This window comes from Pteropus alecto, unplaced genomic scaffold, assembly GCF_000325575.1.
Source record: "Pteropus alecto unplaced genomic scaffold, ASM32557v1 scaffold100, whole genome shotgun sequence".
In the NCBI taxonomy this organism is placed as follows: Eukaryota; Metazoa; Chordata; class Mammalia; order Chiroptera; family Pteropodidae; genus Pteropus; species Pteropus alecto.
The window spans coordinates 43536-69865 of record NW_006430723.1 but is presented as its reverse complement, the minus strand read 5'-3'; the positions used below and the strand labels follow the sequence as shown (position 1 = coordinate 69865).

The 26330-nt window shown below is 51.9% G+C and overlaps 2 protein-coding genes across 7 annotated transcripts in view; one reads left to right on the top strand and one right to left on the bottom strand.

The window, feature by feature from the left end:
• The window catches only part of SFXN5 (sideroflexin 5), a 107000-nt gene extending 102826 nt beyond the window's left edge, over positions 1–4174 (top strand). For all 5 annotated transcript variants that reach the window (XM_025049214.1, XM_006905169.3, XM_025049229.1 and 2 more), the window contains one exon: positions 1035–4174. In XM_025049214.1, coding sequence (XP_024904982.1) covers positions 1035–1112 — 78 coding nt within the window. In that variant the 3' untranslated portion in view covers positions 1113–4174. The remainder of the gene's footprint in view (positions 1–1034) is intronic.
• A 7559-nt stretch (positions 4175–11733) lies between these two features.
• The window catches only part of EMX1 (empty spiracles homeobox 1), a 16189-nt gene continuing 1592 nt past the window's right edge, over positions 11734–26330 (bottom strand). Inside the window, exons 2-3 of one of the 2 annotated variants that reach the window (XM_006905168.1) lie at positions 20984–21168; positions 11734–12308 (exon numbers count right to left, since the gene is read on the bottom strand). In XM_006905168.1, the coding sequence (XP_006905230.1) occupies positions 12141–12308; positions 20984–21168 (353 nt within the window). In that variant the 3' untranslated portion in view covers positions 11734–12140. The remainder of the gene's footprint in view (positions 12309–20983; positions 21169–26330) is intronic. The other variant, XM_025049207.1, reaches the window with a different exon arrangement.

Here is a 26330-nt window from a genome sequence, read left to right as displayed (position 1 = left end):
AGACGGAAAGTTCTTGTCTGTGTTGAAATGCTGATGGACATTGAAATGATGAGAAAGAAGGAGGACAATCCAAGAGTGGGTTCCTGGAGTGGGCAGGGGGGCAGTGGAGCCCGGGGACGTCTGTTTCTGAGGGGAAAGACAGTTGCTACAGGGTAGCGGGAGGGCAGATGTGGAGCAGAGTATGGATGTAGGTAGGTTGCGGGTTGGATGATGGGATGCTGAGGGAGTCCTTCTGATCCTTCCATTTTTTTCGCTAAAGTAGAAAGAAGGTTCATCTGCTCAGGATGATGGGGAGCTGGAGGTGGAGCGCCCTCTGTAGAGACCAGGAGAGGGAAGTGACCAGCAATGTAGCCAGAGGGTAGGGGTTTGCGGGCTACCATAAGGGTCCAGCCGAAGTCAGAGACAGTGCATATTGAATGGTCTCCATTAGGTGGTCAGGTTCAAGTGGAGACAATGTGGATATATGATTGGTTTCCTCCAAGGCAGGGTTTCTGCCAGTTAGGGTTGGAAGGACCTTGGGCTAGGGAGTAGCTGAAGCAATGGCCCCACATGTCCAGGTTGGAGAGGGAGGATGTGAAGACGGAGGCGTAAGGAGTCTGGGACCTGAAGTCTCGGTGGTATAAAAACAGAGAAAGAAGTGGGGTGCTGGAAGGATAGGGGACTGTGGGGTCCAAGGGAGTCTGGGCGTAGCCCTGGGAGAAGGATTATACAGTGCACTGGACAAGGTCATCAGAGGTGAGGGAAACACGGAACTCGGAGGCCAGAGCATAGGATGTTCACCGCACGGACACGCTGTCAGAGGGAGCGGCAAGTCCTGGGTGGGAAGGGATCCTGTGAGCCCCTTGGCAGGAAGGCAGAAAAGAAGGAAGATGTGTCATTAGGTGGCACGCGTGGGCCCTAGCTGGGGTGCTGGGGCAGAAGGGGAGAACTGCGGGCCCCAGGGTAGTCCTAACTGCTGCTCCCAGCCTCCCCACTCGCCCCTTCCCTTCCATCTCCCCTCTCCTTCCCTCCTTCTGTTCTTACTCTCTCTTCAGATCGAAACATCCCAGTTAGAGCCTGAGATTGCCCGGGCCACAAGCAGCCGGACAGTGGTGTACAACAAGGGGCTGTGAGTGGTGGCCAGCTGGCCTGGGGATGCAGCGTTGTCCAAGCCGGAGATTAGGGGCGGGGAAGGAATCTTATGGGCTTCACCTGCAGGGAGGGGCAAGCTGACCCCACTAGTCCTGGGCCACCTGGGGAGGCGGTCTCCATCCACAGTGGTAGGGAGACTAATCTATTCACTTGTTAACATAAGGGAGAGGAATTCTGACACATTTCCTATAAAAAATAATCAAATGCATTTCTGGGCCTTACGTGGGGTTGTCAAAACTCTACTCAGCACAATTATGTGTGAAGCTGAAAAATACTGTAGAGTGCCCACTGGTAGAGTTAGGATCCTTTTATACTTTGTTTTGTTTTGTTGTTGTTGTTTTTTTATCAGAATCAAGCCTTGGTTGCAGCTGCCCAGATTCATTGCTGCTAGCAGGTGGACAGGTGGCGGGAGTAAGAGTAGGCCTGGGAGCTAGTTGTTTTAGTGGCCGTGCTGGTAGATTTAAGATATTACTGTGGCCAGGACTGGTGTCTTCCTGGGCTGGACAGGGGTGGGGAAGGGAGGGGAGGCAGTCTACACCTCACAGGATGAACCAGCTATGATTAAGGTCCTCAGGAGGTGGCCCAGGGAATGAAGGAACACTGGAGGCCTCTGGAAGTTTCCATGGGCAGCTGCCTCTCGGTGTGGCTGGCCTTTATCCATGACATACCTGCAGAACCAGTTCTTCTGAAGCCCAGTAACACACTGGGTCTGTCGTTACCCTCCATTGATCCCCGATCCCCTTGAGGCCCCTGAGAAGACCCAGCTCAAGGCAGAAAGCCTCGAGAAGGAAGAGTGTTAAGCATGGATATGCACTCTGGTGCATTTCTGCACTACGGAACATCCTTCTTTCGGGCACCAGGCTGGAAGCTTGGCACTGGGGCCAAGGGTAGGGCTGGAGCTGGGCTGACTGTCATCGGGGGAGCCTCTCCAGCCACCGAACCTGCCTGTTCCATCCTGCTTCCTGAGCAGAAGGTCTTGTGGCTGAGAGTATGGAGGCCAAATCTCTAGGCACCTGTCTGAGAGGAAGCTTCAACCCAGGAATGGCAGGCCCCGGCTCTGGCACTAATGGGCTGTGCGAGCTTGGACAAATCCATGCTCTTCTCTGAGCTTTCACTCTCTGCTCGGAACCAGAAGACTGGATTGAGAGGTTCCCACCCACTCTTCCTCGTCTTTGCCTGTACTACGCAGATGCTGGTCATCTCAGGCACATCCCGGCGTGGACACTGAACTGGGAAAGGGGTGGGCCTCTTTGGGAATGGCTAGCATTTGGACTCAGAACCTGGACTTTTCCCTGCTGTATGTGACCCCACATCCTGCGAGCACTTGACCTTTGCCAAACACTTTACAGCTCTGAAAGAGGAGGTAGCGTGATGCCTGGGCCTGAGTGGAGGGGCGGGGGGAGAAGAGGCACACCCACATGCCGCCTCTCACCCTGCACTGGCCTTGAGGCCCTTTGCTGCTGGCTGCTGTCCCTCTTCCATTTGCAGGCCAGGAGAGGGGAGAGCTCTGCAGAGGAAAGCAGGGCCTGAGGTGGGGGTGAGCAGGGTACCCCCTCATCTGAAAGGCCCGAAAGAGAGGAAACACGAGACTGAACACACCCCTCCCCTGACCCCAACTGGAATGAGCCCTTGACATGCAGCTCCAGGGCCTCGCTTCCCTTGGTGACTCCACCTGCGAGAGACCTGACTGGAGGTGAACACGTGCATGTGCAGGAAGAGGCTGGTGCAGAGCGGTGAGGGCATGGCCACCGGCTGCTCTCGCTATCCTTAGGGTGGGGGGAGTTGTGGTGAGGTGGGTCTTCCACAGGCATCGATACCATGCACCCCCCGCCCAGAATCCCCTGCTGCCCTTACCTTGCCAGGCCCTGGGAGCCGCCCAGCTAGCTCCGCAGGATGTTGCACTGAGGGCCCCTCGCTCTTCCCCATCAGGAAGGGGAGAAGGCAGAGACAAGCATGGAAGACAAAACAGCAGAAGGAAGGAGTGTCATGGTATTGGAGGGGCAGGGCAGGTATTTTTTTAGCTACTCCCACCATAATGTGTCAGTGATTGAGGGCCGGACATGTCTGAGTCCTCTTTTGCAAAGCCCACTTCAAGCTCACCCTGCCCCACCTCTCAACGAGTCTTTTTCTTGTGCACTTTACCTTGGGATTAGAACTGCCCACCCCAACTTCACTCCCACCACGTCCAGAGGCCTGGCAGAGATGAGGTCTCTCCAACTCAACCCTCTGTGCTGGCTACCTGAACCAGCTCCACCCCAGTCCCAGCCCTATGGCCCCTGCATTTCATAACCTACTTACTTTGTCTCCTGGATGATTTCCAGTCATGCTCCCAAATACAATTTCAGGTCAGCTAAAGGGGCTCCTCCTGGTGGGGTGGTGGTGGCAAGTGATCCTTATAGCTTGGGTGATGGTGACAGAGATTTAGCAAGCCATGCTGCCGAGCCCTGGTCTGGTTACGGAGAACACTGTGAAGGGAAACTTTCAGCCAACATCCATCCCCTACTCTGCTGAGGCCAGAGGAAGGCAGGCCTCATGGGAAGATTGTTTCATGACAGGGGAGCAGGCCGAGCCATGACCCACAGTCAGGGTAGGGCTAGTCCAGCGGTGCCAGAATCCAGAGCATACCTGCAACTTGTTCTTCAATACTGGTGTATCTGCCCGACCCTCCTCCAGTCACTTCAAACTATCCAGAAGGCTTGGGGATGCCTTCTCCCATTTCCAGGAAGCAATCTGAGTGTGCAGGGACCGAAAGCCCAAGATGTCAAGATGGCCGACAGACCCCTTTACATTTCCTGGTGGTGGGTTATTTCCTGTCCTGGGCCTCTAGCTTGGCAGAAGGTGGGGTCCTGTGAGGAGAAAGGCCAGTGAACAGAAGCAAGGTGGTTTCCCAGCCCTGGGCCAGTGTGAGTAAGGGACCAGCACACATGCCTCAGCCATACAAGTTACTTTGCAGTGTCTTTTTAACCTTCTCAGAAAATTTCTTAATCCCTGTGATTTGTGTAATACTAATGAACTGTGGGTAATAAATGATGGCTTTAAAGCATCAGGGCTTCGCTTTGTGTATTGTGGGTGGGAGAAGTAGGGGCACAGAAACATGGTGGGACCAATTCAAGGGCTGCCTGAGGATTTTGTGGGCAGGCTTCTGAAGAAGGTGTAGACACAGGCTCAGGAGGGGTCAGGCCCCCTGGGAGGCCCAGAAGGAAACAGGCAGGAAAGGATGGAAGATCATGTAAGGACAGGAAGCTGGGCAAAGGGGGTGAATTGAAGTTCTGCAGAAGGAACCCCCTTTACAAAACAGTTGTTGAATGCCCACTGCAAGGAACTGGAGTAGATATGGAATTTTTGTAGATTTTCACACTGTATATCCAGGGGCAGGCCATCCTGGACTGCCCGGGGGCCCAGAGAGGCTTCACAGGGAGGAAAGGTTTGAGGCGAGTAGAAAGATACCCAATGTCCCCTCCATGCCCAGTGCCAGCCCTGGGAGCTCTGCCCCATCTAACTCTTCCAAAGCCCCTGGGGGCCAGGCCTTGGCTGCCTCCCGATGGCTCTGGCTCCCCCACTTCCAGGCAGCCTTCGGAATCCTGAGGGAGTGAGGCCAGGCATCTTCTCCGGGACCTCCAAGCATCTTCCACTCCTGCAGGGAGAAGCCGATGGCTTCCCAGGGCAGGAAGACTTTGTAGTAGAGGTGGGGTCTGCAGCTGAGGCCAGGCCATCTCAGGTTCCGGCCTCGGCTTGACCCCAACATGACTCTGACCTCTAGCCTTTATTCACCCATTTATTCGGTCAGATGTTTGTGGGGTATTTTTTTAGCAGAGCCTTGGTGTCCTTCACTATAAAATGTCAAGAACATCATCACTCGCTGGACTGGTGTAAAGAGATTGGAGAGACCAGGTGAGGAACTCACCCAGACACTTATCTCACCCTTCCCAGAGTCAGGGGTATTGGGCCTCCCTAGGGGGTGGGGTGGGAGGAAGGATAGGGATAGGGGAGGGAACTGTTCCCAAAGCGATACTTCTAAGTGGGGGGAGGGGCTTCTGTCTCTGGGGAATTTTTGCTAAGAGCCCCACTGGTCATAGCCCCCATCCAGGTTGGCAGAAATCCTTGACTCTCAGGACAGACACAAATCCCTCCTGGGAGCTGTTTGTTGTTTTTAACTGGTCTGGGGGCTCAGCTCCTACCCAGCCGGAGATCATTAACACTCCAGGAATGTGGCTTCCTCTGGTCTTCTCCCCAGCTGCTGGCCCCTAAGGCCTCCCTCCTCCCACTCAGGCCACGGTCAGGGGAGTCAGAATGCGAGAGGATGAGGGCAGCGATGAGTGACTTTCCCAAGGCTCTGGTGATTCCAGCATCATTTTCAGAATGGAGCTTCCCTCAGTCTCCAGAGCTGCTGCTGCTCCCTGCCATCGCACCCATCCTCTTGCCACTGATTGGTCCCCAAAACAGGAATGTCTCAGCCACTTCCTGCAAGGCCTAACCCTCATATGCCCATCCTTCCGTTAGTACCAGGTGTCTCTCAGGGAAGTAGCTGAGAAGTGTTCCTTCTCCATGCCCCACTCAAAAGTGAGGTAGCTGTTGGCAGCCTTGTCTAATGTCAGAGCCTGACTCCTTCCCCACAAGGACACCTCCTCAGCCAGAGCAAGAATCTGGGGCCCTGTCTTACCCTGGTTCCCCGGGCCTTATGGAGGGGTGGAGAGAAAGAAGGCGAGAACAAAAAGGGGAAAGCGAAGATAGACAAATGGGCAAACAGGAAGAGGCAGCAGATGCTCCCCCTTGAAGACCTCATGGAAATCCAGCAAGGAAGTGAGGAAAAGGGCCTCTCATCAGTCCCCAGCCACCTGAGCTGGTTCTCCTTCTCTTCACAGGTAAGCAGGGCAGAGGGAGGGACAGTGTGGCAGAGCTCTCGCTCCCTCCAAGGGTGAGCTGCCGTAAGCTCAGTGTTGTTAGAGAACAGTGGGCAAGACACTGGAGGCAAAAGTGGGCCAGCTGCTGCAGGGTCAAGGACAGCTGGGAGCCACCAGAGGCTTTCAGCGGGGAAGTGGATTCATCTGGCAACAGAGTAGAGTGTAGCGTGGACCAAGGCAAGACTGCTGGGAGACCAGGGAAGAGGCCACTGTGGTTGTCGAGGTGAGGGAAGATGAGACCTGGACCAGATAGGGGGATGGGGATGGAGAGCAGAGAAGAGATCAGGATTACTCAGCTCTTGGTGATTCCTTGTAGGGAGGGTGGCAGAGAGGAGTCAAAGATAGCCCTAAGTTCCTGGCTTGGGCAGCTGAGGACATAGATGGTGGTGCCATTTCTCAGCGCTAAGAAACAGAGAAGGAAGAACAAGTTTTCAGAGAAGATGATGTGTTCTGTTTTACAAGTTAATAGAGGTTCCTGTGAGATAACCAAGTTGAGATGTCTGGAACTCAGGAGGCGGGCTGAGATTGAATATGTAGAGTGGCATGTGGTCCGTTTGTTGAGAGCACGTGGAGCTAAAAGAACAGCGGCAACCACCCAGGGGAGTGTGTGGGGCGAGAAGAGGAGGACCTGGGATGACACCTCAAGGGGGCCCCATCTCCAAAGCCTGGGCAGAGAGGAGGCTGCTAAGAAGTTCAGCCACAAGAAGAGTGTCATGGGCTGAATTGTTTCACCTCCCAAATTCATATGTTGCAGTCCCAATCCCTCATACCTCAGAAAATGACTGTATTTGGAGGTAGGGTCTTTAAAGGCGTAATTAAGTTAAAATGAGGTTGTTCTAATGAGTGAGTTCTAATCCGATATGACTGTTGTCCTTATAAAGAAGAGGAAATTTGGACAGACACGTAGAGAGGGAGAAACCATGTGAACATGAAGACAACCATCTGCAAGCCAAGAAGAGAGGCCTCAGAAAAAAACGACCCTGCTGGCACGTTGATCTCGGACTTCCAGCCTCCAGAACCGTGAGAAAATTTCTGTTGTTTAAGCCACCCAGTCTGTGGTACTTGTCACGGCAACATTATAGAACTAATGCAAGAGGTAGGAGGAAGATGACAGCATGGTGTTCCAGAGGACAACGGCATGCTTCAAGTAGGAGGGGTTGCCCACATACTTGGTAGGTGCTGAGAGTTGAAGGAAGATGAAGACCAGGGCGTGTGCCTTGGAAGGACCTGCAGAGGATGGTCTCAGTAAAGTGTGCTCAGGGCAAAAGCCAGATCTTTGTGGATTGAGAAGTTAGCAGGACTCCCACTGACTGCCAGTGTAGATAATTCTTTAAAGAAATTTGATTGTGAGTTGGGCAGAGAGACATGGGGCTTTATAAAGGAGGGCTTTAAGAGGGAGACTCTTGGGCCTGTCAAAACTCTAATGGATGAGAGTAGAAGAAAATGTAAGGGCAGGAAAAAGGAAGAACCACCCCGTTCAAGGAAAATCTTCCTTGAGGAGAGAAGAGTCTGGGGTGGTCACAGGAGTCAGGTGGAGAGGACGGATTGGATGCAGGCAGCGTGGGAAGTTGAGGGGTGAGAGGCCAGTTTCCCCGGCCCCTCCAGATCCACTTTGCACCATTCTCCACCAGCAGTCCATCCCAGGAGGCTCACTCAAATGGACTTGACGTCTGGCTCCCACCACTGGGAGTCACCAGCAGAAACTGGAGGATCGGAGCAGAGTGAGACTAAGGGATTTAGTCCCCCTAGCCTCTCCTGCAGTCTGTGGGCCTCACTACTGAAGGTCACAGCTCCATTTGAGGCCCTCTCCATCCAGCTGTCCTCTCAGGCTCTGGTAACTGCTCCTACCCATTGCCCCTACGGGCCTAAGGGCCATGTGGGCTCTTCCCCATTGTTGCTAGCCGTGGGGTACTGCAATATTTCTCGTTGACTTGCCCAAATCCGTTAATCGTTCCTTTATTCAACTCTCAAAGTGCCCCATTTCAAGGGACCGTCTCTTCTTGCCAGGCCCGTGACTGATATGAAGGTGTTTCCTTCCAGTGCTGCTTTTTCCTCCCTGAAGATGGACGTCCGCTGCTAAGGGTAAGGGAGAGAAGAGGTATGGGGAGAAGGGTGACCATTTGAGACATTCCCTGTGGAGTACGGGGATGGGCTTAACCGGGACGAGGCCTCAGCTGAGGCTGGAACCTCAGACTTCCAGGGTGCCATTAGCAAGCTTGCCCGATGTCCTCACAGCCTTAGCTATAAGGACAAACAGGGAAACAGGTTCAAGCGAGGTTGCGACTTTGCCAGGCAGGTGCAACTAAGGAACAGTGGGACAAGGGGCTGTGGGAGAGCAGAGAGGGGCCCGTGAGGTCAAAGCACAGATGTAGGGGAACACTGAGCAAGTGAGTGGGAAAAAGCTGGGGTCCGATAGGAAAGGACATATGAATGTGATTCAGAAAGAAGCTGCAATTCTGGGCTCTGACAAGCCCTGAGACTGGGCGGTGATGAGGAGAGTAGGGGAGGAGAGGCTGGGGTGCTCGGCGGGTTGTCTACATGGCCCCCCAGGTCTTGGGGAGACAGAAAGCCCATAAGCTGATAGCCACAGTCTCTGACAAATGAGGGGGTGGGACTGGGACACGCAGCCACACACTGCCCACGTGCACAGCCGCACGCCCACACACACCCACACAGTCACACTAGCGCACACACACCCACAGCCCTCCCAGACACCCTCACACGCACTCACCCTCACACGCACACCCCAGACAGCAGATGGGGCGCCCGGGTAATTGGTTAAACCTGTTCCGATGTCTGGCTCCGCATTGGCAGCGCCTGTCTGACAGGAAAGCTGGCTGGGCCTGCTCCGCTCAGCCTGCTGGCCTCCCTGCCCCTCCCCTTTGCATGGCTGCCCTGGAGCAGGGGCTTGGGAGAGGCCTGCGGGCCCGGCCTGGCTCCCTCCTGGCCAGAACCCCGTTCACAAGGCCAGGGTTCCACACGCCTGTGGGAAGCAATCATAGCACCCGTGACGAGGAGTTGGTGTAAACTGAACGCTGAGATGCTAAGGACACGAGCCATGCGGCTGCAGAGGCCAGAAGGACGAATCCCGGCAAATTCTATGGTCAAGAGGTTGTGTAATCAGTCCCCGAATGTGAGGCACCGGGCTTAGGCCACGAGAATGAGGAACAGCTCCCCTGTGTTCCCTCCTCTTCAGCCGCATGCAACTTGGGGTTCTCACAGGTGCTCATCACACCTCAGCCCATCGAACTCTGCAGGGCCCAGGAGGCCATCCTGGCTGAGGGGATAAAACCCACCAGGCTGTCTCAGGGAAGGCCTGGCCCAGACGCTACTGCCCACCAGACTGGTCCCCACCCCCGCAGGCTCTAATTTCCAGGGGGAGGAAGAGTCACAGGAGGGAAGGGAGCATCATTCCTGGGCTTCTTCTCCCCTTCCCGGCTGCATCTGTGTCTCTTCGAGAGAGACTTTGGTTTGTTCCCTGGAGAGGGCCCAAAAACTCCCAAATTAGCAAACCTGGCAAGCCCGCAGCTCAGAAAATAGTTCATCCTGATTCCATGTTTTTCAGGCTCACAGAAGCCTTTATTAATGAAGTCACAACACCAATATTTACCGTCTGCAGGGAGAGGCACAACATGGGGGATGGATGGGAGTATGGTGAGACTCCCGCCCCGCCCCCTGCAGGCCTGGCCTAGGAAGATTGGCAGGTTTCCTTGGGTCCTTTCCAGCTCTTTATCTGGATGACAGGGGGTGTTTTGCTGTGATCTCCCTGTACCCCTCCCCCACCGAGTGAGAAAGAATCTCAAGAACGGGCTCACCCACTCCTCTGCCCCCCATTAGTGCCAAAAGGATGCCTCCTCTTCTCACCCCCAACCCAACCTGCGCACACATGTTCCCCAGAGGTCACCCCAGCTGCCTGACAGTGAGAGAGTCCACCCGAGGTTTAACTGGGCCTTGTCAAGGACGTTAGGGATGTGTTTTTCTCGTCAATGGGGGAAGGGGCGTCAGAGTGGGACAAAGCCCTTTGGTTTCTAGCACTGACTAGTCCCAAAGTGAGATGTTGATAGACCCAGCAAAAGTACCTTCTATGTTTGGACCCCTGCATGTGTCCCAGGCAACAAGGCTGGGCCTTTGACATCTTTCCAATAACTTCAACATCGATCTAGTTCCCCAGGACATTCCAGGTACCAAGAACAGCACACGGAAAGGCACAGTGCAGGCAGAACCCCTGACTCCCTGGAGGACAAGGATGACATGGGTGAGACCGAAGCAGAGGGCAGCAGGAGCAAGGTAGGCGAGGTCAAGGGTGGAGAAGTGCGGGCAGAGTGTGGGGCTTAAGAAGTGGGGGACATGGTCCTATATGGGCTTGAGGAAGAGAACCCTAGCCATAGCATCAAGGTCCTCCTTTGAAATGGGCCTCATCTTTGACATCCACATAAACCTGATTATGCCCACCACTCTTCCTCTCCCTTCCCTACTTCCTTGTTTCCCAAGGGAGAAGAAACCTTGGCCATTTGCCAAGGTGGGCAATCCTGCAGGAGAACAGGCGGGGAGGTGTGTTATCTGTGAACGTGTTGGGTTTGAGGTGCTGAGGGGCATGGAGTGCAGCAGACACCTGGCGGCTGGCTTGGTGGGTCTGCAGCTCAGTTGGAGATCTGCTGGAGGCTTAAATCTGGAAGCCAAAAAGTCCTGGCTGTGGATTCAAAGCCCCAGGCTGAAGGCACAATGAGGAGAAGGACTGACCCTGGGGTGGCCAGAAGCGAAGAGGCGAGGACAAGCCTGGGGAGGGACTGGGAAAAGCAAGAGAAGGTGTCAGAGATACAGGAATGAAAGCAGGGAGAGTTGGGGGAGTCAGGGAGCAATGGCCAGAAGATTGGGGAGCAGGTGAAGGCTGATGGGAGGCAGATGAGTTTGGCCACAAGGGGGTGGTGCTAACTGTGATTGGTGTCCGTCATCGCTATCAGCAGAGGATTGGGGAGCACTTGGGAGGTGAAGTAGAGACAGGTCTGGATGTCATAAGGAAAGGTTGTTAGGAATACAGGTTTGTTTTTTGTAGGATGAAAAAACCTTGGTGTGTGACAAGCAGGAAAGACAAGTGGACAAATTAAAGGGCGGGTGAACTAAAGAGCTTGGTGTGCCCTGCCTTGAAGCTCTTTCTTTGGGCACTGGTGGCAGGCCCAGCCTCCAGCCCTGTCTCTGAAGCTTTAATCTGCACGGAAGGGGAGTCTCCAGGGACAAATGAGCATCCTGCTAGGGCCAGGACTTGGGGCTGGTACTGTTAGTTTCTGTGAAGGGCGCCCCCTCCACTCAGCCCTCAATGCTCCCCATTTCCTCTGGTTTCTCCTCAACTGGAGACACCAGCAGAGTCTCTAAGCATGGGGAAGTACGCACACTCGCTCTCTCCCCTGACCCACCTGGGCCTGACTCTCATCGCTCAAAGTTTGGAAAGACCTGAGCATAGCCTCCCTCATATACAAGGCGGTCCTTCCCTATGTCTAGTCTCAGTTTCTCTTGTTGTGGAGTTAGAGCTAGAGACCAGGTCAACCACCAACAAAGGAAGGGAGTTAGTAAATTGAGTCTCAAAGGCCCCATCCCAGGCTCCCAGGCTCTGAACAAGCTTACTCTGCCAGACCCCACTGGCCCCCAGAGCCAGGATCCACCACTCCAGGCTCATGGGCTCTGGAGTTGGAGCTGGATGCTCATGTCATTAAGAGAGAGACTTTTATTGTTCCCATAGGGAAGGGAGACACAGGGGATCACGAAGAACTACAACGGGCACCTGGAAAATAAATTAAAGCAGAAATGCATCAAAACAAAAAGAAAATAAGAGAAATGGAGAGTGGCTGGGAGATGGCAGTGGCCGATGGCCTGCCCAGGCAGGCAGGCAGGCAGGCAGGCTCTCCGTGGAAAAGATCAAGCAGTCCCAGGCCTCAGCCAGCCCATTTCTTGTCCCTCTGTCGGCGGTAGCCCCAGGCTCCAAGCCCTATGGGACTGGAGCTTGAGGTCTCCCCACAGCCCGACTGGGGAATGGCCAGAGTCCAGCTGGGCCCACCCAGGGGCCTGGCCAGCAGCAAGCAGCACTCTGCCCTCATGGGTTCGTGGCCGCCCACCCTAGTCATTGGAGGTGACATCGATGTCCTCCCCGGTGGCCTGCTTGGTGGCGATGCGCCACCGGTTGATGTGGTGGGAGCCCTTCTTCTTCTGCTCCGATTCGGGCCCTTCTTCCTCCAGCTTCTGCCGCTTGTACTTTGTCCTTCGGTTCTGGAACCACACCTTTACCTGAGCCAGGGAAGGAAGGGCACAGATGAGAAACACCCAGGAGGCCCCCAGAGCAGCTACTAGGGCCTCAGCACTCGTGCTGAGCTGGGAGCCAAATGGGGAAACCGAGGCCAGGGTCCTCTCCTCTGGCCAGTTGTCACCTGATGGGTCTGGAGGCCTGCTGGTCTGGGAGAGGACACAGTGGACCAGAGAGGGGCAGTTTTCTTGTCCCTCTCAACAGAGGAGAGGGAAGGGTCAAGGAGCAGCGGAGCATCCTGAGCATCCTATAGCCACAGCACAACAGAGCAGGGAGGCGCAGGCTCTGCAGCCTGGCAGACCTGGATCTCTGCGGGTTTCTAGAGAGGAGATAATGATCGCTTCTCCTCAGGGTTGACGGGAACAGTAAACGAGAGAACATATGAAAAGCCATCACATGCTCCATTGGTCGTCTCTCCTGATCATGCAGTTTTTTACTTGGTCTTGCAGAGCCAGGCCAGACCAGATTATTTTGAGTCAGTGGGAGAGGCCTGTGTGCCGATCCTCTGCTAAGTTCCTTCTCCTCTCTGGGCTTAAGTCCCTGGTCTACAGGAAAAATGTTTTCTGGGGCCCTTGCAGCTCCAGGGCACCTCCTGGGCTTTTGCTCCAGAGGGTCTCTGGGGGAGGTGATGCAGACTGGGTAGGGTTACAAGGCATGGATGGTTTCCTGGAAAAGACAGCACATTTAAAAGCAGCTAGTGCCAACTGCAACTGGAGCGATCCAAGGTACCCATGTGGGTGGTGAGTGGTGAGTCGTGTGTGTGGAATGATGGTGAGCACCTTGCTGTGGCGGCAGCAGCGACTGCTGAGGGGAGATCTTTAAACCCTGGGCAGGGCCAAAGGCAGTCCTGAGAAAGACTACCTGGTCTTACCCCTGAGAATGGTGAAAGGCACAGGCCTTTACCATAAAGACATGCAGTGGTAGCCCAAAGCAGGCCTGGCATCCAGGCCCAAGGGAGCAGTTTCCTGCCCACCCTCACAACTCCCAGACACTCCTCTCTGTCCTTTCCATGTAGACCACCTAACCCGGGGTTAACCACCCCCCCTCAAAGGTTTCCACAGCACCATCTGCCCTGCCCCTTGATTTTAGAGCACTAGGATCGGGGTGGGGATAGCCAGTGCTAGTGCTATGCATAGCGGCCAGCCAAGGACAGGAAGAGGTGAGGGTCCTAGCCTCAGGGGGGATGGAATGAGGAGAAGGCCTTCTTCTCTCATTTCTAGGCCGGGGTTCAAATTCTTCACCTGCGTGGCTCACATCAAGTAGATGGAGAAGATGGCAGGTGTTCTAGATGCAGGGCTTCTGGATTCCATGCCCACCTTTCTTTGGGTACAGGGCTGGCTGGGCCCTGGGTGGTTCTCAGCATAACCATCTGGCAGTCAGCCTGGCCCCTTCCCCCCTCCCGCCCTGAAGCCTGCTGTGACTGTGCCATTCAGTAGGCGGGTGAGCTTACCCTGCCTGCTGTGCAAGGCATGTGTGTGAGTCAGGTCTGGATGCTGGGCTGGGGTAGCACTCCTGAGAGCTCAAGGGGTTGGCCAAGGGCTAGGCATGGCCGCCTGGTGATGGGGTGATACGGGATAGCTCTGGACAGCACCAGGGACAGAGAGCCCTTTTCTGTACCTTCTCCCTTACACACATTCCCAAGGCTCCTTCCAGGAGGGAGACTCGCCTGTAGTGGGATGGACCCAGTCTTCTACCCTTGCCCGGCATCATTGGCCCAAAGGATGGAAGCTTTAATGGTGGAACTTCAGGCACAGGGGCAGCTTCCTGGCATACTCAAATGAAAGGTGATTTTTAATATTTTCTCCATGAAAACAACCGGGATCAAGGAGGCAGCTATCTAGAAATAGGTCTGTAAACCCTCTCCTCAGGCAGCCTGGCTATCTTCTGGAGAACAGCCTTGGGCCGAGTGTCCAGATGCTGTTTACAAAGACAGCATAGTAACAAGGGGATGCTTATGACTAGTAAAAACGGCAGAATGCACAGTTTGGGCACAGCGCGATAACAACCATGAAAAAACAAAATCTATACACGGGGGGAAAAAAAATAGAAGGAAATGTACCCAAAGTATGGGTGACTTTTCTTTCTTCTTTCCACTTTTCTGAATTTTCTTTAATGCATTACTGATAACAATTCAGTTATTTTTTACTTGGAAAAGAAAAAAAAATTGGGCTTTGAGTGTAGTAAGAGTGACATAAGAGTGACACATGTGACCTTTTTAACCCAGCTAGACAACTCTGAGGTCACCCCAGAGCCCCTTCCCTAGAGGACAGAGGACTTAGAAGGAACTAGGGCACATAGTGTGGCTACCAGCTCCATGGGAGCCAGCCTGAGGAGGCTGTGCTGCTTCTGAACCTGTCTCCCCCACAACCCCGCAACACCTACACACCTCTCTCTAAGCCCCAAAGGCACAGTTGGGATGTTGGCTAAAGGAACCCCTCACTCATCTGTGACCCCTCAGGATTTGGATAGGTTCCTTATGGTCTCCCAAGTCCCTACCTCAGTGAACGTTTCTCAGTTTTTCAGATAAGCCAGGCCCTTCCAAGATTCTCCGCTTTTGCCTGAGTTACCCCACTGAGATACTCTTACTTAGCCTTCGAAACCCTGCTCAGATGTTCTAAGACTGGACCTGCCCCATCTGTACTTCCTTAATACTTTCTCTATCTCAGTAACAGTGACCCCGGCAGTGCACAAATTTATTTGCTCGAAACTGTCTCCTCACCAGACTGTGGGAACCTGGAGAACCAAAGCGGTGAGTTAGCCTGCTTTGGAGTCCCAGCGGACACATTCCAGGGCTGTTCAGCCAGCTGGGCAGAGATGAGGTGATCCAGCCCTATGATCTGGGCCAGACCTGAAAAACAGGAGAAAATCAACGGCAGAGTGATTGAGGACTAACCAAAAAAGGGGTTTGGGAAGTGCTAATCGCTGAAGAGATGGGCTCCTTCTTTGGCTTAGTTCAGTGGACACTTATATAAGATGGTCAATTCTTAATTCTCTATGTTCTGGATTGGATTAACCACTGGTAGAGGGGAGCTGGGGGAGGGAGACTTATTATTGGGGGAAACAAGGGTCAGCTTGAGTCAGGCAGGATGAAGTAGGTGAAACTGCTGTGGATGAATGAATGAATGAATGCATCAATGCATTAGCAGATTGATCAAGGTATGCATTAATGAATGAAGGTGTTTATGTATTAATTCATGAGTGAATGGACAAATGAACTAACAAATAAGCAAACTACAGCTCCAGCCCCTATTTCAGACTTTATTTTTGAACAATCTGCTGTTGAAATAAACCAAGTCTGGACCCCTTCTTTTCTACCACTCCTCAAACCTAGCCCATCCCAAATGAAAGGGTCTGTGGTTCCCGCCCCCTGAATACTTTTAGGTGAATATCTGTCCTCACCTCAAGGATTTCAGATACCCCTGTCAAGGGGTACTTGAGTCTTGTAACTCTGACACAAGAAGTTCCTCCTTATGTCCTGTTATCTCTTCTGCTTTAATTTAAGCCTGTGTCCTCTTGGTCTGTTATTCTCAGACACAGAGAAAGTCCTCAGACCACATAGAGGCTTGGAGACATCAATCAAGCCACTCTCTCAGCCTGGAGATCCATTTCTTATCATTTGATCATGTAAGCTGCTCCCACTCTAAAGTCGAGCTCAATGCCATGCTAAGCTCCTCACCCCATCAAACTGAGGTCAGCTGTGACCCCCCCATCAACCATAGCCCTAACTCTTTCTAAGCCCTGTTATCTTCTCTCTCAGACCATCCAGGATGCTTGCCCTCACTCTCAGGTGAATCTCACAAGATTCACCTGGCTCCTCGGAACCATGTCCTCAGAGAACTACTCTAGTCTTCCTTATCTTCCCTGCCCCCTCCTGCCTCCCGCTGGACTCCTAGAACTTCAAAGGTGCTGACGTTCTTGGAGAAGACCTAAAACTTAGAGAAGGGATGAGTCCATCTCCGAACACACAGTGAGCTAGTAACGAAGGTCTCTTGACCTTCTCTAAAATTCAGGTCACCTGGATATCTCTCTCTCATCCATCCCTAAAGGCAGAGTATTCCAGAGCAGGAAGGGACCCCAAGAAGTCTCCATACCATGCCCCTAGGGGAAAAAACCCATGTGCAGGTGACCACACACCTGCTTCCTAAGACCTCTCTCCATGCTCTCTGGCTCCAAGATAGTGGCCAGACTGACAACTCCTGCTCTTTCTTAATCTTCCCACCTCAAACCCTTTCTTTCCTTCCCACCAACCTAGAGTCCTGTGCATCCTCCAAGACTCCAGGACCTGAGGCCTCCTGCAGTTCTCCTGACCTCCCTCAACACACACCTATGACTTCAGGGGGACTCACATTGCTCAGTCTGTGCATGTCCCATAAGAGTACACACTTTGCATTCAGGTCTCACCACTAAATGAGGAATCTCCAAGGCCAAGCAAGGAGCACACTTCCACACCCTTTCCCCTCACAGCTCAGCTACACTCAAAGCCAGAAAAGGTCAAGAAGCACCTGCTGAAGTGTTCAGAAAAGGAGAGGCAGCTGGAAACAGTACCCAATCGATCAGCCTAGAACAACCAAATGCTTTCTGTCACTCCCCTTAAAATTAATGTGCCCCCCTTACACAGAAGCTCACAAGTTGCACTCCTTGCTATCCGATGGCTTACTGGCCAGCATCTAATGTGTGCATATAATATCACCTGACCTTTGGGCATCGGTCACGCTAAGCCCATATATGCCCTACATTGTGGGCACACAATGTTACACATAGCCATCACACACACACATGCTCACTCAACTTGCACTCATGGTTCTGATCTGACCCCACCAGCCGCCACAACTGAACTTAGATGGGCATAATCTGGGTCAGACTCTAGGGCTGCACCACAGCAGTAAAGAGCAACTGATCAGAGCCAGAAGGGAGAAGGGCCTGGGGCCCCTCCCTCCACCTCCTGGATGGACCTTCAGCCTTCCCAGCACAAATACCCTACTCCCAACCACACATACGTCTCTGCCTCAACAAAGAAGCTCAGGGTGCCCACCTCTCAACACTCCATGCTAAAGCTGCAGGCATACAGAGACCCCTGAGCTCTGGATTAAGACCCACACACTGATTTGCTTAACCTTCTCAGGAGCTTTATCCATAGATAAAACTAGATCATCTAGATCAACAACCTAGATGAAAGTGCAAGGGAAAGATAAAAAACAAAGGGACAGGGAAGGAGCAGTCACAGCAGAGAGCAAGGGAAATGATTGATAAAGTTAACATTGTGTGCAACCAAGAGAAGTTTGCCCATTTATTTACATGTTTATGGAGCACCTATTGCTTGCTGGTCACTGAACTGGGCGCTGGGATATAGCAAGAAATAGGAAGGCTTGCCCTCTGCCTCCCAGAGCTGAGATGCTCAGGCCTATTGTTTATTGAAATCACCCAGAAAGCTGTTGTAAAAACTTTTCTGGGTCCCATCCTGGAATTCCTAAGAGAATCTCCTAAGTGAGGCCCAGGAATTTGTATTTTAAGATTTGTTTGCACGGTAGATATAGCCTGTCTACAGACTAACATTTGGATGTGGCAGACAACTAGACAATAGCAAAGTCCTGTGCATATTATGATATGTGGGAGATATACCATGAACTCTGAGGATTTGGCGGAAGACTTACACAGAAACACAGAGAAGTAGAATATTGATAAGCCAGAAACTTGGGGCTGAAAAGAACCCTGGATTTCATTTCATTAAATCTTACAGATACAGATACTGAGGCCCAGAAAGAAGACAAAGCCAGAGCTGATGAGATGATAGATAACCATAGATAACCATTAGCAGACATAGGAATATACTATCTGTCAGTTGCTAATGGATCTATAAAGATGGAAGTTTGAGGTGGATGCTGGATATATAGAAGATAAACAAGACAGATGATAAAGAGATAACCAATAGTTGAGTAAATAGAAGTTATGTTAGGAAGAAGATTATAATTAATAGAAAATAGGAAATATAAATTGAACAGCTTTGGGGAGGCAGTTTAATGAGAGCAGACAGAAATACATGGCTAGATATAAAACAGCTATCTGTGAGGCACAGATTAGAGAGCTTTGAGAAATAAATATAGATATTGACAGTAGAAATAGATGGCAGGGGGCTGATGGGACTGACTGATAATTGACAAGTAGCTGATAGCTGAAATGGCAGATTAGCTTGCCTGGTAAGTAAAGATGGATAGGTAATTAGTTAATGCTATAAGTTGGGTCCAAATGATAAGTTATGAGAGGGACAGAAAGACAGCTCTGATAATATAGGAGACTGGACATAGCAGAAAGAACACTGGACTAAGGAGTCAGAAATCCAGGTTTGGATCTTATTACGACACCAACTTGATACATAACTTTAAATAAAGGGAAAGGAAGGACTAGGGATGAGAATTAATATTACTCGAGTTCACATTAGGTGCCTTTAATTCTTAACCTATTTTCTGAATGAGGAAACCAGAGCTTAGAGAGGTTGAGTAACTTGCCCAAGGTCACACAGCCAGTTAGCAAAGAGGAGGATTTTGAAATCGCATCTGCCTGCCTGGCAAGCTCTTCCCTGTCTCTTCATCTCAGAGTCCTTACCTGGAGAGACAGGCCTCTACAAAGGTTTCTCAGGGTCAAACCTCCAATAGTTCTATTATTTTTTTTTTCGTTCCATATGCTAAAATCAGCTCACCTATATAGACGGAACAAGATTAGACATGAATTTTGAAGTGAAGCTGGATACTTTATATTATTCTATCTAGTTTTTAAAAATATGTTTGAAACATAATAAAAATGAAAGAAACAAACATTACGATTACTAACTGGCATTATTAAGAGGAAATATTGACAGGCAGCTAGATTCAGTTTTAAAGTTAATTGAAAATGCTCTCACGGAGCTAAAAAATTAAGTTTAAAAACAATGACATTATTTCAACAAGTGTTAATCTGTGAGTGCTGGGATTATAAACCGTTTTGTTGTCTTATACTTCTGCAATTAAGTTTTAATAACTATTACTTTTTAAATGAAGTTAACTGTAAATACCAGTCTTAAATTTATACCTTGTTTTAGATAACAATTTTAAAATGCTGTTTGCCAGGAGGGAAAGGGAGTGTTATTTAATTAACGTGGGTTTTTTATTTTTATTTTTTACATCTTTCTTTAAACGGTTTTAAAAATTAATTCCGTTGTTTTATAAGCTTTATCTCTGCAGTTAGAACAGCCCAGCTAGAAAATCTGAAAAAACACGGGTCCTGGAGCCGAGACTAAAGCAATGTATTAATTAAATGGGGCATCAGACAGGGAGGACGACAGTAGATACCAAAATACGACGCGAGGACAGGTGAGGGTGGCCGGCTGCAGGGAGCTGGGGACGCAGTGAGGGCTTGTTCTCCCCCACTAAGCCCCCCTCCTATCCTCATTGCTACCCAGGAGGCCCCAAGCTGCCCCTCTCGCCCCTAGGCTGGCCCGGGGAAGGGTGGTGGAGGGTAGGGGGCGAGGCGAATAGGAAAGGGGTGCAGATGATGAAATGCCGGCGGGCGGGAACTGCTAGGCCAGCGCGCAGACCTCTCTCTCGTTAGCAGATCTGGGAGTTGTCAGGGATCGAAGGGAGTAACGTCTTCCGAGGCCCAGCCAGGCACTGAAATCTGCTTGCAGGGCAGCAGCGGCCCCTCCAGTACGTCCTACTCGGTCAGACCAAGAGCTTAAGCGGTGCTTCCAGTCAGCATATATTTATGGCAAAGTCTTTAGGGACAATAAACCCAAATCGTCCCTATAGCTCCCATCTAGTTCTTTAAAATTATTTTTCTTAATTATCTATTACAAAAGTACTACGTGGTAATCATAATTTCACCCAGTTTAAAACCCTCCAACACTACTGGAGTTTATTCTCTCTAAGTCAACAACCCTTCGGATCATTGAAACGGTCACCGAGGACCCAGAATCTACTTCCCCACCATTCTCAGGCCCCTCCGATGCGGGCGCATGTCCGGAGCCATTCCCACGGTTTCCAGAGCCCTGCCCCACCCCTCGGCCGCCCCCCCCCTCCCCCCCGCGGCCCGCATGGAGATCAGGGTCACCTTCCGACACCAAGCAGGGCTGGCTGCTCCCTGGCAAACCCTCTCTGTTTCTGATATTTCTAGCTTGAGGACACGTAGGCTTTCTCACCACACCGCACCCACTGGTGGGCAGTCGAGGCCTCCGCCAGCTCTGCCCGTGAACTGCAACGAAGCCAGAGCGGTGAAGGTCTGGGCATCTCACGAAACCATGAGCGCCCTGGAAGAGTGGCGGAAGAAGGGGGGTGGTAATCACAGGACTGAGTCGGCTCCTGGGTCCACTGGTGCGGCCCGCGAGTGACAGATAACCTGGCACTTCCTATGGGTTTGGGGAGCGGACTCCGGATAAGGTTCGATCTCACTTCTTGATGGGTCCTTAGGGCTTGATTTAAGTCCTGCGGCCTTTGCGAGGCTAAACACCGTCGGAGTTCGGTGCTCTAAAGACAGGCTTTGTGAGAGCTCCGCCGGAGTGGCTTCGGAACTGGGAGGCAGCTGGCTCTAGGAAGGCTGGGGGAGGACTCGTGCCGCTCCTGCACCCGTCCGTCCCCACCTCCATCGGGGCTCAGGGTCGAGCGCCGGCCGCGGCCAGAGGGGTGATTATTACCTGCGTCTCCGAGAGGCTGAGGCTGCCGGCCAGCTGCTTCCGCTCGGCGCCCACCACGTAGTGGTTCTTCTCGAAGGCGCGCTCCAGTCGCAGCAGCTGCGAGGGCGAGAAGGCCGTGCGGATCCGCTTGGGCTTGCGCGCGAAGGGGCCGTGCAGAAGCAGCCCGTCCTGGGGCACGTCGCTGGCTGCGGCCGCGCCGCCGACGGCAACACAGGCAGGTAGACAGAGAAAAGGGGCGCCGTGAGCCTAAGCCCGGGGCCCTCCCTCCCACTCGCACATGCCCTTGAGAGCTCTGCTAACCTCCCCAATCCTTGATCTCCCTACTCTTTCTCCCCTTTCCTTTTTGCCACCCCTTTCTTAAGTCTGCTCTCCCCTCTAATACCCACACTCCCCACACTCCCCGTCGGGCACGCGTGGAATTGCAGCGCTGCTTGTTGGCCAGGAGGTGGGCCCGAGCCCGGTGGGGCGCCCACCAGCCCAAATCACAGTGCCTGGAGCAACCCAAGAGGCCAAGGCGTGGGAAAAGTCCCTTATCTCTCTTCCTTCGCTTGTCCCATCATATCTTCCTCAAAGTTAACACACCAAGAGTAGAGAAAGAGCTGGGTGTCAGGAAGATGATATGCAGCGCTGCTTGTTGGCCAGGAGGTGGGCCCGAGCCCGGTGGGGCGCCCACCAGCCCAAATCACAGTGCCTGGAGCAACCCAAGAGGCCAAGGCGTGGGAAAAGTCCCTTATCTCTCTTCCTTCGCTTGTCCCATCATATCTTCCTCAAAGTTAACACACCAAGAGTAGAGAAAGAGCTGGGTGTCAGTCAGATGATAAGGGGAACAGTGAAACTATTAGGCATTCCCACACCACACACAGATTCAGGAACTAAGGGATACCCAAAGAACTCTCCTTTCACACCTGCTTAAACCAGCTTTGTAGCTAAATGCTCAGGCCACCAGCTCTTTGAAAATTCCTACCAAAAGGCCCAGGTTCTACTTTGTAAATGGTAAAAATAGGCCAGCAGCTAGGTCAACTAGCCAGGTAGTACCTGGAAGTCTAAGGTCAGGTTCTTCTTTTCTTCCCTACCACTCTCCCTCTTCCCCTCTGGTAAAACCCTCTCCCCACAGGAGACTCCCACTGCTTTCTGGTGGGGAAAGACCTTGCTTCATTCCTGAATAGTCCCCTGCTAAAGAAACATGTTTATAAATGTCTAGATATCATCTCTCTCTCTAATATATATAGATATAGATATGTTGGTTTCTGCATGGGCGTGTGTAAATATATACTCCAGCCTCCCTACTGTCTTTTTCTCCCATCTACCATACAAAATTTTCAGAGTGTGAATGTCCCTTGGCAGATGCTGTCCACCGTAGGGGGACTCAGCTCCTACATGCAGGAGGAGGGGCTGACATTAGGCTGGATGAGGGCTGGTGTGGTGGGGTCAGGTACTACAAAAGCCAAAAAAACTTCTATCCACAGTCCCAGTCTCAATGCAATACCCACCCTCCACTCTGCCCAGGCTCTCACACAATCTCTGGCTTGGTTGCACATGCTAACAGAGCTAGAAATAGGCACTGACATCACCCGTGTATGTCATGCAGTGGCATACAACAGGCCCCCTGACCCACCAACAATGCAGAACCCTAGATGGAATGTTTTGACAGAGTTAGCTGTTGAGATTGACTGATCCAATTAATTTCTTCAGAAATGGCCACTGGTTTGACTCAATTTGACCTGTTGTTTGTTCTTAAGACAATTGTTTGGATCATTTAGTTGAGATCTCCCATATCTGAAAATATCTCTGTAAGAGAAGCAGGGCACATAATTGAGATGCTGTTGCTAAAACTCTCCAGGTTCATGTCCCTCTGCTGGTGGAAACTGCCTGACATTACTTTCTTCAAGTCCCTGGGCTTCAGACACTGACAGAGGTGAACTTTATTGCTGGAGATTTCTATAGAACAGGATTGTCTAGGAAGAAGAGGCTAGTTCTTGGGGTTAGGGGGACAAAGTCCCCTGACCCCAACAAGTCACTAACTTCCAGTCACCTTATCCATTTTAAGTGGCTAGATCCGTGCTGCTACAAAAGAGAGTGGGCTCACATCATAGAAAGATGGAGAGGGGACATTCTGCCCATTGGACCCTTCAAGATGGGGGCAGGCCCAGAACTCTCAGGCCTGACAGCAGGAAGAGAAGTTAACTTGTAGTAGTAGAGGGGAACAGATGGTCAGGGAGGTGGTCTGGCAGAGAGTGGTAAGAGGGAGAAAAGCGGGGCAGCCGATCCAGGTAAGAATAAGAAGGATGAAAGTCTGGAGTAGGAGCAAGTGTGATAGGCCAGAGAAAGGTGGAAGAGGTAGATGGGAAGCAGACACTTCTTGTTGATGTTCAAATAAATTGCTTCAAAAAGCAATATTTTCTGAGTCCAGGCAAAGTCCCAACAGTGGTTTCCTCTGGACAAATGATCTGGAGAGAAAGAGAAAGCCTAGCTCATGCTAGCACTTGGAAGGTTTGGTTCTAGCAGCTAGACTGGCCCAGGCTGGTCAGAAGTGGGGTGGCAGTGGAGAGACCCATAAATGTGAGTCAATGGGATGCAGAAACGTGAAAGGCAGTGTGGGGCTGAGGAAGCAGAACTGCAGTCTATCTCAGTGTGATTCGATGGCTGTTTTATAATTCAGTGGTTTGTGTCAGTCACTTGTGTGGTGGAGTTCTCTGTATTTGTCTTTACAAACCCAACGTAGATGATGGAAGCAACAAGCTTTCCTGTCATTCTGACATATGCATGTCCCTTCGCCTGCAGTCTGAGTATTTTAGAGGAAAGCTAGGTTGTTTGGTGTCTGCCTCATTGAGAGAATGGCCCCAGTTTATTGTCATGTCCTATTGAGGAAGATACCATGCGTCTACATGCATGTGCAGAAACATCAAGGGTCCTTCTGACCCAACTATGAAAAAGCAGGCAGCAGAAAAATTATTCAAGATGCTGGTAAGTGACGACAGACTTGATTTCAAAAGAAGCAGGGCTTTTCTCTTTAAGGAAAAGAATGTTTAGTACAAACCTAACCAGCATGAGAAGCTGATCAATAGCCCCATATTTCTGTAAGGACAAGGGTGGTGCCTTAGGTGCCTATGTGCAAGGACCACTCTGACCTATGGGGAGGGAGCCTTGATCATCCCTAACGCAGTTTCAGTTTCCCTTAACTGAACTATAAGGGCAAAACAAGCTTGGAGCTGAAGTGCGATGTGGCCTGTTTTCATCCAATAATTCTGGGTGGTGAGAGTGGGCTGTCAGTTTCAGACAGGGACAGATGAGAAAGTAGAACAGGGCTGGCTTAGGTTTCTTTTTAGCGAGGAACTGAACCCCACTCCACCTCGTTTTCCTACAGCCTCTCTTTGTGGGCCACTTCAAGGCAATGCCTTGGAACTAGCAATGGAGACTCCCAAGCACGAGGAGGCTGAAAGTGGGAGCTAGGAATCCAGAGGGCCCGGGGCTCGAGCTGCAGTCCCTTCTGCAGAGGCCGCTGCCCGCCTGGGGCCTGATGGCCAGGCGGAGGGGCCCGAGGCTAAGAGAGGGAGAGGCAGCGGAGATAACCTTATTCCTCCTCCTCCTGCCGGAACAAAGGCTCTCTTTGAAGCACCGGACCATTACCATCTACAGTCTCAGAGGGCTGGGTCTCCCACAGCCCCTCCCGACGCTGCTCTCTGGGTTGGAAAGTTCCTGCTGTCCGGGAAATAGCATCGAAGTGCAGCCAACACTCGGCCTCCACCGGCACCTCCCCTTCACGCCTCGAAAGCTGTCCCCTCTTCCTCGCTTCAGGGTTCCCGCCGGCTGGTCCCGATCGTCCCGCTCTGGCTTTTCCTCTTCCATCGCCTTGCTTAGCGGAGAAGCCGCTTCCCTGCGCGCCGGGACCGCGCTGCCGGAGAGCGCAGAGCACAGAGCGCAGACATGTTCCTTTTCGTTCGTGTGGGGTTTCGTTTCTTGTATTAAAACGGGCTGAAAAGAGCATCGCAGAGACCGGGTTCTCTAGAAAACGCGGCGCGGGAGGGCCTGGGCCGGCTCGGCTCGCAGACCCGGGACCCGGCTGAGCCCGCAGGGCACTCGGCTGCCGGGGCGCGCACGCGCTGCCTCGACGCTGACCGGCCCCAAAGCCAAAAGTATCAGGGTTCAAAGTCCTTCAGTGCCCAGCTGATTGCCGAGTTCAAAAATGCGGCCACCCTTGGCTCCATCTCCGCGTCCAGACACGGTTCTTAAGAGAAAAATCCAAACGTTTTCCAACTCGACAACGTGCTCTCCGGGACTGATGGCTTAGGGAGCGGCGGCAATTTCTGAAAGGATTTTGCGGAGGATTTATCTGTCCTCGCCTGGTTGGGGATGCTCAGAGCCGGAGCTGGATCTCTTGCGAGACATCCTGGCCCGTGGACCCCCAAGCCGGCGCGGGCGAAGCCAGAGGCGGGAAAGGCGGCTCCCAGCGTAAGGCGCGGGTCGGAAGCCGAGGGCGCCGACGCAGAGGCCTTCTCCCGCGGAGCAGAGACCATCAGTCTTAGGACCTGCTCTGCCCTTTCTTCCAAGCCGCTGTTCCTCCAACCATCTTCCTAAACGCTGGTCCCTCCTCCACCTGGCCCGAAGGTTTACAAACAGCCGCGACTCTCAATTGGCGGGCGCTGGATTTCGAGATCCAGGCTGAGGTCTGAGCCCATGGAGGACCGAGCCCATGGAGGATCGAGGCGATTTGCTCAGTTTTGAACAAAATTTAATTTTATCAGTTAACATTGATTTTTAATTGACAAGTTTTTTGCCCCAAGCGCCTGACACCGTAAGCATTTTTCTCCCCGGAAGATTTGGGCAAATCTTTGAAATCTCCATGGGAAACAAGTCTGCCCACAAAAATTCTTGTTCAAGTAATCACATTCTCTTATTTTGTGGGGTCCGTTGGGCAAGTGTCTACTAGCTAGATGGAACTGAGAAAACATTCTGACAAATCGGGACGTGGAAAAGCGGCTTTCCGTGAAATAAACAGCTATAGCTAAAGCTTCAAGAGATCATTTTTCTCCTATTATCTAGATAATTATACCAAACATCCAGTTTACTTTGACTGTGTAGACCCGGTTTACCGTCAGATTAGCTCCAGGAGCCGAAGCTCTAGACCTGTCCTTTTCATTTATTTCACTAAAAGCCGGGTTACCTAGCTCTGAGTCATGAAACCTCATAAGGCCGAGGTCTGTCAACAATAACAAAATAAAGCCGGAAACTAAAGCAATTACTGCACAAATTAAGGCTACTTTAAAAAAGAAAAGAAAAAACAAACTCCAACAAATTCAAGGAAGAGAACGAACTCCAACAAATGAAACTCTCTTTCCTTTGGGAAAGT